Consider the following 17,978-nt stretch of genomic DNA (forward strand, 5'->3'; position numbering starts at 1 on the left):
GTGCTGAGCAGAATAGCTGACATGTGACCAGCGAAAGAAACAAACCAAAGAAGAAAAAGACGACCAGGAAGGGAACAAAAATGAAGATGAGGATAAGACGGTTGGAAAAAAAACTTTATAGAGACACATTATCTCCGCCAAACAGTGTCTGAAACTAACATCAACTCACAGGACTGAACTCTGAACTCAGCACTGGCCGCTAGTGAAGGAATTGACTTAACAACCATGACAACACAAAAGACTTGCCGCAATGAGCGAGAGTGTGGTGAAGCTCCGCCCATCTAATTAACAAATAATTTATTGATCCGCAATCTATTAATCAGTAACAGACACCCTTTGTTACAGTCCCAGATGATTGTTTTTGATTATCTTAAATAATAGCTGATATTTGAAAAATCCAGCACTCCTGAATCATTTGACAATGTCTAGATAAGCCTTAAATTGCATTATAAAACCACATAGCTACATGATTAGTATAAAAGGTCAGGAAATGTATGTTGGGCCAATTATTTCTCCCCACTACTAATAAATTTGTGTTGTATTACACATCATTGGAAAGCCTGATTAGTCACCTTCGGACCAAAGTACAACTTTGTTAAGTTGTACTTGAACATGTAACATGACTAAAGATGTGGGCAGCACCCCGGAAAATGTGCCAAAATCCCTTGTAATATTCTCCCGTCTCTATTCTTGTTTTGAGTTGTTTGGTGGATTGGATTGTTGCACTATACCACAGAAATAAGAAAAAAAAAAGAACACATTTGGGCATTTTTACAATTTATTCATTTTACACTGTCAGAGACCCTAGTATCATGCGAAAGATCCATACCACAGTTCACCTAAAAATACAGGTAGCGCAGAGCAAAAGGTGTCACCTTACAGAAACTGGCCAATCAAAAAACAATGTGTTTGAAGAGGTGGCAAACTTTAATAGACAGGGTTTTTTTTAAAGACAATTAGTGAAATTATTGGTTGCAAAAAAGGCTGTTAGTTGGTAAGTAAAAAAGAGAAAACTCAAATTTCTATATGCACAGAGGAAGTGTCACTTTAGTTTCTGCTAATGATGCTATCACTTCATTGTGCCTTTAAAGAGTAAATGCTGATGCACAGACATAATTTAATAAATGCCCAATTTAGTCTATATTCAGGTCTAAAGAGCCAACGTAATGAACTGACACAAACTGATATTAAAAGATGGATTCTATAAAGCACTTTCAGACATGGGATAGCATTAATGGCAACAACTTCACAACTTTAGTCAGACATGTAAATGTGCATAAAATGAAGTATAACACTCTTTATAGAGTAACATTTTTGTTAGTTTATTTCCACAACCATTCATATGAGCAAGCCAAGCACACGGTGGTTATATGAAACACTGTAGCAATGATGGAAAGCATGCTAAAAACATCAATTTTCTACATGTTGAAGCTTAATAAACAGTCATTAACATACTCATTTGGGTTTAATGGCATTATTATAAGAGTTAAGCTGTTAACTCACGAAAGATTTTATATTTACTTCAGCTGATGACATTGTCTCCAAATTTTGTTACATCTTTTCATTACATCTCTTGTTACTGAATTAATATTTAATATATTAATATTAATATTTGTGATCTGTTAGATTCCTCTGAACAGCTGATCATATGTCAAATTAACCCACCACTGCTCTGTGTGAGTTTCTGTTAACGTATTGCAGGCTAATTAGAAGTGATGTAAACCTACAAAATGTAATGAAATTTGTGTTTGGTGGATTATTTCTCCCCTTTAATAAAAGCAGTTGGGGTTTTATTATACATTGTTAGAAAGCCTGATTAACTAGGTATATTTTGTAAGGATTGCGTTTCTTTGTAATGAATAACAGCTAGATGTGCGGTTAAAATAAAATAAGTGTCAAAACCATCTGTAATATTCTGTAGGAGATTTTCTGGGTTCTACCTGCATGTTTAGCTGTGTTGCTCATTCTGCAAAACAAGATCCTTACAAGTTATACCTATACCCGCAGCAGAGAGGAGTTTATGTTTATCAGGATTGTCAATCGTAATTTATTAAATATCGCCTTTTTTCTCTCAATCTTTTCTCACAATCCTCCTAGTTTATAAGGCAAAGCAAGTTTATTTATATAGCACATTTCATATATAAGGCAGCCAATGTGCTGTATATGATCAAGACATTCAGATAGAAGAATACATAGTATGAGTCACATAACATGCAAATAGATTTAAATAAGAACAGCATCATTATCATCCTCATCAGTGTAAATATTCATGAGAATAGATTAAAAGGAGAATCTCCCTAAGCTGTGCCAAATAAAAATGTTTGAGACTTTAGAAGTCTCTGTGATGATAGAGTCAGCAAATCAGTTGTAAATCAGACTCTTCTACACCATCATTAAAATTTTAGAATCAATTATTTGATGCACAGGAAGTCAGTGTAAAGATTTGAGAATTTGAGTTATATGTTCCCTTTTTTGGTCTTTGTGAGGACACAAGCAGCAGCCATCATGGTTAGTTGCAGCTGTCTTTGTAATTTCTTTTTAGAGAGAACCGTAAAAACTACTTTACGTTAACTAAAGGAGTTCAAGTTTAATAATAATAAACGCATGAATGCCACAATGAGCGAGAGTGTGGTGAAGCTCCGTCCATCTAATCAACAAATAATTTATCGATCCGCAATCTATTAATCAGTAACAGACACCCTTAGTTACAGTTGCAGACGATTGTTTTTGATAATCTTAAATAATAGCTGATATTTGAAAGATGGGTGGTGCTTTCCAGCACTACTGAATCATTTGACAATGTCTAGATAAGCCTTAAATTGCATTATAAAACCACATAGCCACATGATTAGTATGAAAGGTCAGAAAATGTATGTTGGGCCAATTATTTCTCCCCTCTACTAATAAATTTGTGTTGTATTACACATCACTGGAAACATGTAACATGACTAAAGATGTGGGCAGATATCCGCAGCAGACAGGAGTTTATGTTTGTTATGTTATGATTGTCTACCGTAATTTATTAAATATCGCCTTTTTTCTCTCAATCCTTTCTCACAATCCTAGTTTTATAAGGAGTTCAAGTTTACTAATAATAAATGCATGAATAGGTTTTTCTAAATCGTGCTGAGCCATCACTGTCAAGCAGCTTGTAAATCATGTTTGCATTATGCAACCCTGATCAACTTAAAGCACTGCTCCACTTAAAGAAGATTACAAATAAAAACAAAACAACCACTGTGGCATAGAAAATAAAAAAAAATTTGTTAACATTTTTAGCCACATTGGTCCAGTACCCTTGCGTCCTCACTTCCTTCTTGGTCTTGAAAAGCAAAGTTAATGTTTTCTCCATCTTCTTCAGCTCATCTGAAAGCCTCTCCAAGGTATGGCTCTCTTCTATCTGATTACTGCTGCTACCCTGCAACAGACATTTGATTCACCAGTTTAGAGTCAATGATAGTCTTTCACATTGATTGTCTTGTTTTTATTTACCCGGAGAGAAACAACGTTGGAATCAATTTCTAACCTTGGAAATAGGCAGCAGCTCAGAAAGATTTTCACTTGCAGACCCATCATGGAGACACCCACCGCGAGTCAATTTGTGATCCTCTAAACGAACAAAATTTTTTTATTTAACTGAATTTTAAAAATTATGCCATTAACAGGTTTGGACTAATAAAAACTAACAGAAGATCAAGCTTTTTGCTTCAGATTTCTACCAGTAAAATCTTGTCATATACCATAACAGCTTACATGGATTTTGCTGATTATGGAGCCTGATCTTTGGATAAGGCACATGGCATTCTGTTTTTATTAGTATTTTATACAGGACCCAGCTTTCTTATAATTATTGTTGAGAAACATTTAAGAGTTCCAAAACAATTACAAAGTACCAAGAAGCCAAATGCTGCTGTGACTGAACTAAAATCAAACTCTCACCTTTGTTGCAGCTTTCCAGGCTTTGGTCTCCGTCTGTCTCATTGTCTTGAGAGTCTTTCCCAGTCAGGTACATCACCAAAATTGTCTCCAGGAGGCTGAGCATCATCAGGGCAAAGACCCCAATGCAGTAAAGTGCTAAGGGGAGCAGGCAGCACACCATTGCATACATAAAGTCAGTACGTGATTTTACTGCTCATGTGAAATGCAGCAGAATAACTACAAGGCTCATTTTCTTTACCTATAAGGGGAACAATGTTAGATGAGGAAGGAAGAATTTTTTCGAGGATAAGTTGTAGCACTGTGACAGCAAGCAGCACAGTAACCTTGAAGCTTAGCTTCTCCCCTCCGCTGTCTGAGATCATGAAGGAGGCCAAATCCAGACACAAGAAGAAGAGCACAGGAAGCAGGAAGCTGACAATATACATGATAGGCCTCCTTTTCATGTTTATCTGCAAAATAAGGAATAAAGAGATCATATTAAGCTTTTTGGAACTTTACCATTGATCATGATTTTTGGCATATATAGAAGGAAAAAAAGCTGCTCTAAAGCAACCTTTTTTCATTTGGACTTATTTTGCATCCAGTCATTACTATATTTACTTGACAAAATCACAATAATTTTAAATAAAATAAAGAATGAGCACTGGACACTTAAGATCATTGTAAAAAAAACAGTCCAGTGTCTGTTTCGAGACATGCTAACTGGTGCTTCAAGCCGTTAGATGCACAAAATAAAGTACACCACTGTGCTTTAGTTAACATATAAAAAGACATGTAACCTGTAATAGACCGTAACAAGGACCGTATAACAATCATTCGGTTATTTCATGCAGTTAAAGCACGCATTAATAATGCCTGTAGAATAGAAAAATAGAATAATAAACCTTTATTGGTCCCTCAGGGAGGGAAATTGCTTTGTTGCAACAGTACAGGTGCAGTAAGGAGAAGCACACATGTGATATCAAATAGCTGCAAAGGTTATATAAGGTTAATAAAATGAATAAGGTTATAGTATAAAGTTGTAATAAGGTTTAGTTGCTATGTGCCTGTCTGATAACAGCAAGTCTGAGTAGCAGCTGTGCTGTTTCATTGTTTTTGTAGTTAAAAAAAACAATTTTTTAAGAGGAGCAGTTGTAGTAAGAGACTGATTTGATGGGATGATAGAGGAAGAGGGAAGAAGACAAGAAGAATTAAGACAGACAATGTAAAACATTCTTTTTTCTTTTTTTTTTTTTTTTTTTTTTTTTTAACCTGTCTTGTCCAGCATCGTTGCAAACAGAATGATTGTCTGGCTGCCGTCTGGTGCTGGGCAATTTTACTCTATCAAGCAGGGATTTATACTACATGTATAAAGTCCCTCTTGATGACATGAGAAACTTTATTAAATCAGACTCTTAATGCTGGACTCGACCGGAGGGGACAGAGAGAGAGAGAGAGAAAAGAAAGTAGAGAGAAGAGGGAGGGGAGAGAGAGGGACAGAAAGGGTGTGGGGAGTGCGGGTGGGGACTTGAAACATCATACAGAAGACCATGTAATCCATACTACTTACAACATATATAGCTAAGATCATCCTAGCCAGTAGATCATTACACAACTAGTTGATAATAGTAACAATAATAATAATAAGAGTAAGAGTAATAATAATAATAAGAACAGAAATAATAAAAAAAAGAAAAAAAAATATGATAATAGATATAAGTGAAACTGCTGTATTCAAGAACACGCGCAGAGAAACCTGTGTGGATGTGTTGGAGAACTCGGCCACACGGCGACGCAAAGACTGTGTGGAGACGTTCAGGAAGGAGTGACCATGCAGAGTGATCATGCAGATGCCACCTCACTTGAACAGAGGCCAGAGTCAGGCCAGCGGTCCCGAGACCCAGGCCACCAGCCCCCCCGCAGGCAACAGATCCCGACCGGTCCACAGAGACGACCACTCGCCCGCCCAGGAAGGCAGCAGCAGGAGACCCCAGCAGGAGCCGCCCCGCGGACACAGGGCACCGGCCCCGGCGGGCCGAGGCCAGCAGTCCCCGACCCCCCCGGGCACCGGCCGCCCGGGACAGACGGGGCAGAGGGCCCGGGCCCAGGAGCGCAGGGACACCCCCCCCCCCCCCCCCACAGGCCGAGGGCCAGCACGCCACCCGGCCCAGACGGCCACCACCAGAGGCCAGCCCCACACCCCAGCGCCCAGCCGCACACCCCGAGAACTAGTCCTGCCCCCCCCCCAGACCAACACACACACACACAAACACACACACTCTCCTTCCACTCCTCCATTCATCCTCCCACGCATACACCATTCAACCCTCACATACTCTGTCCTCCCACACACACACACCATCCTTCCACCATCCATCCTTCCACACACACACCATCCTTCCTCCCACACACTCACCATCCTTCCACCATACACTCTCCCACACCTACCCCATCCTCCCACACACACATCATCCCTCCACCACTCATCCTCCCACACATACACCATCCTCCCTCTCATACACCATTCATCCACCTTCACACCTCCCACACACACACACACACACCATCCTTCCACTACCCATCCTCCCACACATACATCATTCTCCTACACATACACCGTCCTCCCTCTCCTACACCAAACATCCACCTTCACGTACCCCATCCTCCCACACACACACACCACCCCTCCATCACCCACTCTCCCAAACATACACCACTCCCCCACACACACACCATTCTCCCTCCCATACACCATCCATCCCCCCGCACACACACCATCCTTCCACCATCCATCCTCCCACACACTCCCCCATCCCTGCACCATACATTCTCCCATACATACCCCATCCTCCCACACATACATCATCCCTCCACCATTCATCCTCCCACACCCACACCACCCCCCCTCCCACACACCACGCATCCACCTCCACACACCCCACCCTCCCACACACCATCCCTCCACCACCCATCCCCCCACACCCACACCCCTCTCCCACCCACACACCACCCCCCCCAACACACACACACACAAACACCATCCCCCCACCACCATCCTCCCGCCACCCCACGCCGCGGGGGGACAGCCCCAGCCAGGAGGCGAGGAGACACGAGCCAGGCCCCCACCCCCCCACCCCGCCCCCGCCCCCCACTCCCCACCCCCAAAACAGCACCTTCCCCCCAGGGCCAGCAGCCAAAACCCCCCGGGACAGCCCGCCTACGCCCCGGGCCAACGCGACAGGCCACCCGGCCCGCCCCGCCCCCGGGCCATCCATGGAGACAGGGGCGCTTGAAGACCCCATCCCCCCTCCCTCCCCCACTAGTGATGGAATATATTATGTGCTGTTTGCAATTAAAAAAAGAGGGTTAAAATTGGGGGGCAGTAACTGCATTGAGGAGGGGGCGGGGCCACCTGAGCAGTCCCACCCACCTGACCTCGCATGTTCCACCCCCCAAAACGTGTTTGTATGTTGCAAATGTTATTTGTGCTCAGTGACTAAGTGGAATTAAAAGCTGGGAGGCATTCTTTTTTCTACTTCAAGCTACAAAAAATATTATCTGTCTGTACACAAATCCAAATTTACAGTCTAGCTGAGTGTATCACTCTAGTTTTACCTACAGTGAAAATGACGACGTCTGGATCAGCTGACTTATTGGCGTAGTTAGTAGAGACTGACATGTTGATGAAAAGCCACTCATACTGGGTCCGCATCAATTCACGAGACAACTCTGTAGCTTCTGAAGAGTTTTCACTCGCATACAGCTTAATTTCCCTGGCTGAGATGGAGAAAAAAGTATTGTGAAGTTATGTTTTTATAACAAAGAAGGAATGGATGAAAGTTACATATCACAATTGTAAAGCTCCAGTAATAACCATAAAATATCATGCACATTTTAAAGACATCTTCATGAGAAGAAAACAACTAGATCTGAAGTCTTAAAATGCCCTTTAGGTCAAATGCCATTAGTTCTCACACCCAGCTCAGCACATACTGACACTGGAGTCAACCATAAATATTCAATAATCTCTTGACATCTACTGACTCGGGGAATTTTGTCATTCTTCTGCTTTTAGATCTCATAGCAGTGATTAACACAGTTGAACACTGGATCCTGATTTTCCATCTGGAGCACTGTGGGATCAAAGGCACTGTTCTAGACTGGTTCAGGTCATACCTCTCTGTCTTCCTGTATGCCTCTGAGAATCTGTTTCTCCTTAAGCCGCTCTTACATGTGGAGCTCCCCAAGGCTCTATTCTTAGACCAATGTTATTTTCACTTTACATGCTCCCCCAAATAGATTTACCTGCAGTTGAAGTGCAATACCTAATTTTCCTTAAAACCACTATTGGACTGCCTGACAGAAATTAAAGCCTGGATAGTGTTAGGTTTTAGTAATTTTGTGTAGAAATTCTTTTATACAGGTTTGGACTGGTTTTGTGAGGAGACAACGTGTGGTTGCTGTAAAAGAAACAGTTAAGGAAGTTGCTCTGTTTATCTCCTCATGTGCCTCAATCACTGTGCACTGGCTCGCAGGGAAAAAGTGTAACAATGCTATTTGTCCCTTGCTGGTTGCTGTAGTTTCAAGATGACAGACCATCAAGGCACTTCTCTACCAGTTTACCTGTCATATGTATGGACATATCTAAAATTCTTCACTTTTTGAGAAAGTGTCAGTTCATTAGCGGAGGTCATAACACATCAATGACAACAATTTTGGTCAGGAAACAACAGAAAATGTTACACAATGTCCCTTTAAATAAAACCTGAACTGCAACAAAGTTGACCAGGCCAAAGAGACCAGGAACTGGACTGCCAAGCACTTTGGGACTGCAGCTGCCGGAGAACCACCAAGCAGGTTAGCGGCCACCTTATTTGCCGACTCTCCACCTAGCCCTGGGTCTATCAGGACTGGAGGTGTCCTGAAAACCACCTATGGGAGATGGCTGATCCCTGAACCACCTTAACTGACTCATTTTGATACAGTGCTCAGCTCCATGTCAAACTCTGTACGTGTGATCTCCACACCTGGTCTTCCTTTCTGCTACTTTCTGAAAGAAGCTCTTAGCAACTGTTTTATTGGCAGTCTCATATTTATTATTTTAAATTTATTACTTTTAATATTTATTGCTTTTAATTTATTATATTTATTTGTTTATTCATTTATTTATTCATTACTTTATTTTATTCTAAGAGACAGAATTAGGGAGTTCATGTTTGTTTAGAATGGGGGATTAACTGCTCTGTTTGTGCATGTTTGTGGTGGATGTCTGTGTGACTGCAAGTGAGAGATTTTTTGTTGCTGTTGTTGTTGTTGTAAAGCCTTATTTTATTTTAATATGCATAAATTGGTTTTGCGATGTAAAGCACTTTGTGTTGCCTTTGGTAGGAAAAGTGCTTTATAAAAAAATTGGATTTGATTTGATTATTACCATATCTCACAACCATTAGTGAGAGTTAGAATATAAAGATTTGCCCCTTGGCTCAGATCTCACCAGTCCACTGGACATTGTTTAAGAAGCCTACAATCTGCCCATCTCTCATTCCGTCCTAGCATCACTCGTCAACAAGATCCCGAGATAGTTAAAAGTTCTCCACTTGAGGCAATGAGTCATTCCCAAGCTGAAGGGAGTGTTCCACCCTTTTCTGGTTGAGAACCATGACCTCAGACTTAGAAGGGCTAACTTTCATCTTGAATGCTTTACACTTAGCTGTGAGCCACTTTCAATGTATGCCAAAGGCCTTGGCCTGAAGAAGCCAAAAGAACCACATCATCTGCAATAAGCAGGATGCAACCCTGAGGTACCCAAACAGATCAGTCTAATCTGCCTGAGGTGTTTACTTGAGGATTTTTTCTTTTATTCTTTATTGGACTGTTGATTAAAATATATCCATGTAAACATGGCTAATAGCTTCCTTTATGTATGCTTCAGTCTTATATGTACTTGTATCTTTATTAACCTTGAAGCTACAAACCTACTGTCAAGATTTACTTCTTAAATATTTTAGAAAATACTCCTCTTGCCAGATTTTCCCCATTTATGTTTAACCATTAGAAGGGTCAGAGAGGAAAGAAGAAACATGCATGCAAAGGGTCCATAAACATTGGTTTGTTAGCTCATGCAGTTTCTACCAGTGATAAGAAAACAATGAAATATTCCTGAAGTAGTAGATGGTATCCTGTTATTGTAACTGTTTTGAATCATGACAGTCCAGTAGTGATTTACTGGCTTGAACTAATTTTTACACATGCTCTCACCATTATGTACGACAGACTTGAAGGAGAGGCTGCAGCTCTGAATGTCGAAGGGGAATTCATAAATGTGCATCATGCAGGTGCTCACCAGCACCTGGTCATTCTGGACTTCAACATCTCCTTCATGGCTGATGGTGAGATAAGGACTCGGAGGGGCTTTGTCCTTCTCTGTCCTGTGTGGAAAGACAACCACATTCACAATAAATCCCTCAGGACCTTTTAACTACAACAGGTGCACAGATATCCTAGTTACCAGAGTCTTTCCTTACCTCAATGCCCTCCTTTAATACTAAACATGAAAAGTTACAAATTGTCTGAAATGGTCAAGAACAAATAAACTAAACTGACCGGCATAATTTAATGTTTTGGTTCATAAGATTACTAGTTCCATTGTGACAACAGTGAAATAGAAATAGTTGAACAACAGTTAAACAGTAATAGTAACAGTAGTAACCAAAAAGACACAAAATTCCTTAACAACAGCAGCTAGAATGATAAAGCATTCAGTGTTCACAGGCCTCTAAAATATTCTCTAAACTTTGAGCCTGCTTAAAATTTTTAAACCACAAACCTGTAGATTGGCATCAAACATGTGACTGGATATGCACTCAAAACTTACTCCTAAAAAACTACGTGTTAAAAAGCATCTGAATTTAAAATATATATATATATATATTATTTGTACTCTTTTTATTTTTCCAGTGAATGTCTGAAGAAAAGCAGACACTCCAGTACCTTAAAAAATCCCAAGGGTATGAAAAATTGAAAACAATCAAGATCTGAAATCTGATCTGAAAAAGAAACAGCAAATTAGATTATACTGATCCATTTTCTCATTTTGCATTTTGATGGAATCTGAGAGTCAATTAGTTTGAATAGTCATCTTTTAAATAATCAATTTATGAAAATCAATATATGCATTTCACAAGTTAGACATGTATGTGCATGTCTAATCAGCGTGGCAATACTTTGACCACACATCACTGTGGGGCCGACTCTTCAATAGGAAAACATCAAGGTTCTTAAGGGGCTTAGGCTTTTTGTTGACAGACATACTGTAATAAGACTTTTGTGTAGGCTATATGTAATTGCCTTTACACTTACATTTCTTCAATGGTGAGATCTGGCTTCCACAAAATGTCAGTAGGAATAGAAACATTATCAATTCCACAAAACTGATTTGGATCCCAGGAAATATATTCATTGTTCCACCTCTACAGAGAAATCAGAAAGAAAGACAAAATAATGTATATCAGAAAATTTTAAGAAAAAGGCATATATATCACTCCTAGGGAGAATTTAGAGTCATCAATTAACCTAACATGTATGTCTTTGGATGATGGCAGAAAGCCGCAGAACCCTGAGAGAACCCATGCATACACAGGGAGAACATGCAAAGTCCACACAAAAAGGCCACCACCCTCAAGGTTCAAACCTCCCCCTCAGCCGAAGGTCGAACCAGCGACCTTCTTGCTGTGAGGAGGCGGTGCTATATATATATATATATATATATATATATATATATATATATATATATATATATATATATATATATATATATGGGGAGAGAGAGAGAGTAGTTGTTGAAAGAAAAAAAAAACTCACCATAACAGTCCAAACATAAGGGATGAATTTCTGCTCTTTTTCAACCTGCAGAAATAAAATTAGGAAAAATAATTTCAGATATAAAATACAACATTCCATCAAACAGTAAAAATTTAACACACATAAAATAAATAAATAAATCAACATCAGCAGCTGGTTATTAGCCTGCGAAATAACAATGGGCTTCATTCACCAACCATTCTTACAAACAAATTGGTTCCTGAGTCCAACTTCTGAAATTCTTTGAAAATTAACACATTCATAAATATCTTCGTATCCTATATTTGTTTTTTCAGAACAGTTAATTTAAACATCTAGTTTACAAATCTGTCTATCCTGTTTTTGGTGTTGCAGGTCTAATAAATTACTTGACAGTGTACATGACGTCCAGATTCCTGAGTTTTGGGAGCTAATGCTGAATTCAGCATAAAGTACAGCAGCACTGTACAATCATGATTTTCCTTTAAGGCCAAGAAATATTGATGTTGATGTCGATGTCTATATCGATATCTGTATCGATATCGATGAAAAAGTACCGTAAACTAATGGTACTGTTTCCACAGGAAAAGTGAAGAGGTATGTTTTTAGATGAGTCTAAAAAGCAGAAGGGGAATCTGAATTTCAGACCCAATCTGGAGGCTAGATCCACTGAAGAAGAGCTTGAAAGCTAAATGCTCTGCCTCTTTGAAATTTAAGGAAAAAAAAGCAGACCAGCGCTCTAAGAGTGAAGAGGGTGGGTTGATATGGATCAGTGAGATCTTGAAGATCGGACATAACTAGACTATTAAAGGCTTATGTGATAAGAATAATTTTAAATTCTTAGAAATTTATCAGGCGGAGAAACAAAGATTGGAGAAACGTTCTCTCTTGGTGGTGCCTGTCTTCTATCATTTTAGGATCATACAGAAGGTCAAACAGTCTACAGTAAAGAAGATTAATATGACAGTAAAGCTGATAAATAAAAATCTACATACCACATCTAGAATGGCATAGAGCAGAACTTCCAGGGAGACATGTGTGGGAGTGTTGTAGTTTTTAACTGGCCGGGTCATGGAAAACAGCTCATTGCTTCTGGTCAGGTTCAAGTAGTTTAAAACATTCTGATAACTGCAGCCTTGCTCAGAGGAAATCCCATCTACAGCAAACATACACACATTCAGTGAAATTATTGTATGTCTCATTAATTTCCTTTAATTTAGTGATTTAGAGTGCATGCTTTGGAAAAAGCATTTGTTTCTTCTGAGTGAGTATCCACTGCTTTTGAATGTACGATCAAACCAAAGAAAATACCATCTCATAAATATCTGCAGTGATCTCCAGCAGTTGTGGCCACAAATCAAATCAAACTTTATTTATAAAGCACTTTTCAAGCATAACAGTAGCACAAAGTGATATACATAATAAAAACAGCAGTTTTTGCTTCTTACATAAACAAGCACACCTAATCATACCCGCTCTCTCTCTCTCTCACACACACACACACAAATTAAACAGACATAAAGCCCCACCCCTCCACCCCTTGACCCCAGTCCGAAACACACTGTCACTTACTAAGAAATAAGAAATAACGGTATAAACAGCCATGTCTTGGCACACATGAACAAGGTGAAGAAACAATAAACTAAGAAATAATTAAAAGCTATTCTAAAAACGCAGGTCTTGAGCCTCTTAAATCAGCAGTCTCTGCAGGGCTGAGGCCCTGAGCCAGGCTGTTTAACAGGCAAGGCCCATAATAATGAAACAAGGTCTTCATAGGTTTTGGTTCAAACTTTAGGAAAAACCAAAAGGCCAGTCCCAGAGGACCTCAGGGTCCATGAAGGCTCCTAATTTAAAAGCAGGTCAGTTAAATAAAAAGGCCAAGACCATTAAGATATTTAAAAACCACTAAAAGAACCATAAAATCAACCCTGAAATGCACAAGAAGCCAATACAGTCGCTGATGTAATGTGTTCCCACTTACTGGTCCTTGTCAGCACACATGCTGTTGAGTTCTAGACTAACTGCAAATTAGATATACTCTTTTTAGGAAGACAAGAGAGCAAGGCATTACAGTAATGTATTCTACTGTAGATAAAATCATGCATCAACACCTCCAAGCTGGCAAGAGAGAGAAATGGGGGGACTCTTCTGGAGTTTTTAAGATGATAAAATCCTGTTTTTGTTTACAACCACTCTAACTATATATAGATAAAAGATTAGATCTAATACCATTGATTTTATTTCCGAAGTGGTCTGCAAAGTCCCAACATACAGCATCTGTTGTTGGCATGGAGAACTAGTTAAAATTCATTTTAAAAATTAATTTGGGATTATTCTTATTTCACTACTATTGTAGGCTTTTAGTTGTTCACATAAAATTTCATAATGAATTGTTAGTTTTGCTACTTCTCTGCTCTACTGCAGTTTCATTTAATTCTTAAATTTTAATAAATTTTTCAAATTAGGCCCTTATGAGGCATGTGTTAAAAGGACTGAAGAGGCTTATCTAATCAGTGTACTATTGATTTATTACTGTGATCATTTTCTAATAAAGAAATTAATCTGCTCAATGGCATCCAAATATTATCCAAATCACGCCAGAAATTTTTATTATAAACTCTGGAGTTATCCAGATTAACAAAGATGAACAAACATTTAAAAGAGGAGCACGGCAAGGTAGGTAATTCAGGTTAATTAATAGATTTCGGTTGATACCTTCTCATGCATCATCCTTAATAGTGTTTAAACTTACCAGAGATGAAGAGAAGAAGAAGGAAGCCAGCAAGCATCTTGACTAAACTATTTTCCCTCAGAAGAGTTCATGGATGTACATGTCTCTCTAGCACTGTCTGAAACAGTTACTTAGTCCTTTGTGGGTATAATACAGTAATATAAGGAGGAAGGAGGAAAGGGGGCTGGACAAACAGAATAATTGATTTTTAATGTGTTTATGTTTTGTTTTTGTTTTTCATCTCCATTAGTATAAAAGCAATCCACATATAAGGACACACCCAGATGGTTTATAAGCATGCACAAGTTCATGTGCAAGTCCATTCCAGAAAAACATACTGAGGAAGTGGTCACTCAGTTCATTGGCTTTTAAGTCACGTTATATATTATGTCAGCAAAATTTGAAATAGGCACAGTGATGTATTGAAACCAATGCAAATATTATTGGAAATTCAGTATATAAGGCAAAAACAGTGCTTGAAACAAGCTTAAAAGTCCACATTTGGTATCATCAAATTCTTCAGCACAATCTCTTAGAGAAGAGTTCTTGCAATTTCTTATCTCCAGGAAGAGTTCTCCAGGCTTCTTACAGGACATTTCAAAGCTCTTTGGATTTTTTTTTTTTTTTTTCTGCCTTTCTGTTCTGTTTTCTGTTAAGATGATCACACACTGCTTTAATAATGTTGAGGTTTGAGTTCTGGGGAGGATTCTATAAGACCTGCTGACATTGATTTTCAGTTTTATTCCTCACAGGCAAAATACATACAAAAGATCATGATTGTACTTAAACAAGAATTTACTTCTTTTTTTTTAACTTAAGCTTTAGATAAATATGTATGTATGAATACCTGTACACATGTGTATTTCACAGTTCCCATAATATCTGTCTTATGTTGCAAATTTTCCGCTGGACTTTGAAAGGACTTCATGGAACAAAGACGTGTCGATGTGTGTGCAGCTGTGAAGTTGTTTCTGCCATAAGGCGATGACTCTCTGAATCTATGTGTTCATAGTTTCAAAATTTATTAAAAGACATTAAATTAAAAGACTGAATGCTCTTAGCCTGTATATTAAGCAATATAAGGATTTTGTCGTTTTGTGCAATTTTAGAGTCTAATTCGAAGGTCTGGTTTACCTGATGAGATAATTTCTTTACATTGATCATTACAAGTGATAAAAGAAAGAGTTATTGTGTACAAAAAGTTAAATATGTATTGATGAAGATTGTCTGTGATCTACCAAAGAACAGCAGATGTAAACAAGCAGTTATGCTTACTCTGTGCACATTTACATTTTGTGACCTCCGTGCGTCTCTATACATGGCCTTTCAGTCTCATGATCTTGTATGGTCATTTTCAGCCATTTACCTGCAAATGAGGGCCAGCTGGCAAATCCTTATAATATATAGAATTGGTATTTACCATTTTAATAGAAAAGATACAAAAACTTTTACAGTCTATAAAGAAATGCATGAATTTGAGTTGTTTTGTTTGTTTAAAAATTTGTTTGTTTAAAAAGTAACTCAAAGGGTTCATTAGAACATATTGAATGAGTGAATGAGGCCCATTATTAGCCAACCTGATCATGTAGGCTACTGGTGAGTAAATTCTTCCATGTGTCCTCTGGCCATCTTTTTTACTTTTACTTAATTCAGGGAGAAGATCCTAAATCACATCTCACTACTGAGTGTTTTCTGACAGTGTTCTTATAGTGATAATAAAATATTAGATTATTTTCATTTATTTTTTGTGAACACTTCTGACTGCAAGTGAATTTCCGTTTGGGATTTCTAAGGTCTTCTGAATCTGAAGCCGTAGAGAATGGATGGATTAATGGAGTCTGAATTTACCAGGAACACAGGAAGCATATGGAAAACTTTGATATAATATTAAAACATAAACATTAGACGCATAGCTAAACCTGTAAATGTGCAGATTCCCATAAGAAAAAAAAATCTGTTTAATTTTTAAGCTGTGAATCACCTTTGTTTTAGGGCTTATATTGCAGTGAGTGGCACTGAATATATTAAAAGGAAACAAACATTTAGTTCAATATCAACTATTTAGAGAAGCAGACATCATTCAATTAAAATCAATTAAAGTGGCCTAGATATTAAAGCAGCTAATCATCGTTAAATGTGTGCCTTTTCACAGAAATGGAAAATTATACCAACCATTTGCCATCATAAATCCCTACATGGATTAATCTAACCATGCTCACAAGCTGAACTGAAAATACTACACACTATGATTCAGCGCCATGGAGCAAGTCTTAAAATGGGATGCAGAAGACATTTATGGACATTAGTGTGAGTGATGAGTGTGCACTTTAATAACACCAGATCCCTGCTGTGCGGAGCAGACTAAACAAGGAACATCCTTTTACATGACATACAGAATTGTTGAGTTTCTGACAGCGAATGTGTTTGGATAACATCCAAGTCATGAATGAGCTGCAAGCTGAAATAAGACAGAAGCAGGACCTGAGAATAAGATTGAAGGAAGAGATTAAGACAGCAAATAAATTAACTGTATTTGGTAAATGACTGTACTATAGCACTTTTCTGGTCATGCTGACCACTTAAAGCACTTTGCACCACATCCACACAGTGTTCTACTATTATATAATGAGTGTGTTTGCTCTATTACAAACATTCATACCATAACATTCATAACATTCATGAGGCACCATGGGGTTAGGGTCTTGCCCCAGGACACTTAGTGAGGGAAAGCCTGGAATCGATCTACCGACTTTCAGATTGGGAAACAACCGCTCTTCTTCCTGCCGCAATACAGACATCAGTAAGCTCAATTAGTTTTGGTTATGTATGTGTTTCCAAAATGCATATAAATATACACACATTAATGTTGGTTGCTGGAGTGAAATTTTTTTTATTTATTTATTTTGTTTTTTTACAGTCAGTCCTTTGCAAATAATTAGTCTGAACAGATTTGGGTAGAGTGCATCTGTTTGACTGTTTATCAAAATAGTTACATCATCTATTAAATAGATGATGAAACTATTTAGTAAAAAATTTTTTTCTAAAATGAATATTATTTATAATAAATAAAAAACAAGAAATTAAAGTGAAAGAAAAACTGGAAAACAAAGCATCAGTGCGGTGTAAGCTTAAGCTTAAACATATACATCTCTGTATATCAAATATAAATTTACATATCATGTAAAATATTCCTATAAATAATTATAGCACCATTTAGACAAAACAAAAATAAGCAAAAAGAAAACAAAATTACATATTTTAAACACAATAATCATCATAAAGTGATACATGTACATAGGTCTTTCAACAACTTGCCTATAGAAAGTCAAATTTTTATGTTTAGACATTGAAAAGTCTCAAGGACTAAAAAAGATTATGTAGGTTCACAAAACAACATGCATTGTTTTTTTTTATAAGTGAAACACAGCACATGTACACTCAACTTTTTACACCACATGTTGACCTTGCCAAGAAAAACAACAGGGCTGCA

At 38.2% G+C, this 17,978-nt stretch overlaps 1 protein-coding gene across 1 annotated transcript; it reads right to left on the reverse strand.

Moving 5' to 3' along the window:
• Positions 1-3,767: 3,767 nt before the first annotated feature.
• On the reverse strand, positions 3,768-16,429 carry LOC121632984 (5-hydroxytryptamine receptor 3A-like). Its single transcript, XM_041974828.1, has 10 exons — positions 16,396-16,429; positions 14,510-14,551; positions 12,753-12,913; positions 11,779-11,823; positions 11,278-11,387; positions 10,177-10,346; positions 7,538-7,695; positions 4,178-4,388; positions 3,940-4,074; positions 3,768-3,781 (listed from the first exon to the last, which is right to left on the reverse strand). The coding sequence occupies exons 1-10, from the start codon at positions 16,427-16,429 to the stop codon at positions 3,768-3,770; spliced, it is 1,080 nt and encodes a 359-aa protein (XP_041830762.1).
• Between the last annotated feature and the right edge of the window lie 1,549 nt (positions 16,430-17,978).

Source organism: Melanotaenia boesemani, chromosome 21 (assembly GCF_017639745.1).
Source record: "Melanotaenia boesemani isolate fMelBoe1 chromosome 21, fMelBoe1.pri, whole genome shotgun sequence".
Taxonomy (NCBI): Eukaryota; Metazoa; Chordata; class Actinopteri; order Atheriniformes; family Melanotaeniidae; genus Melanotaenia; species Melanotaenia boesemani.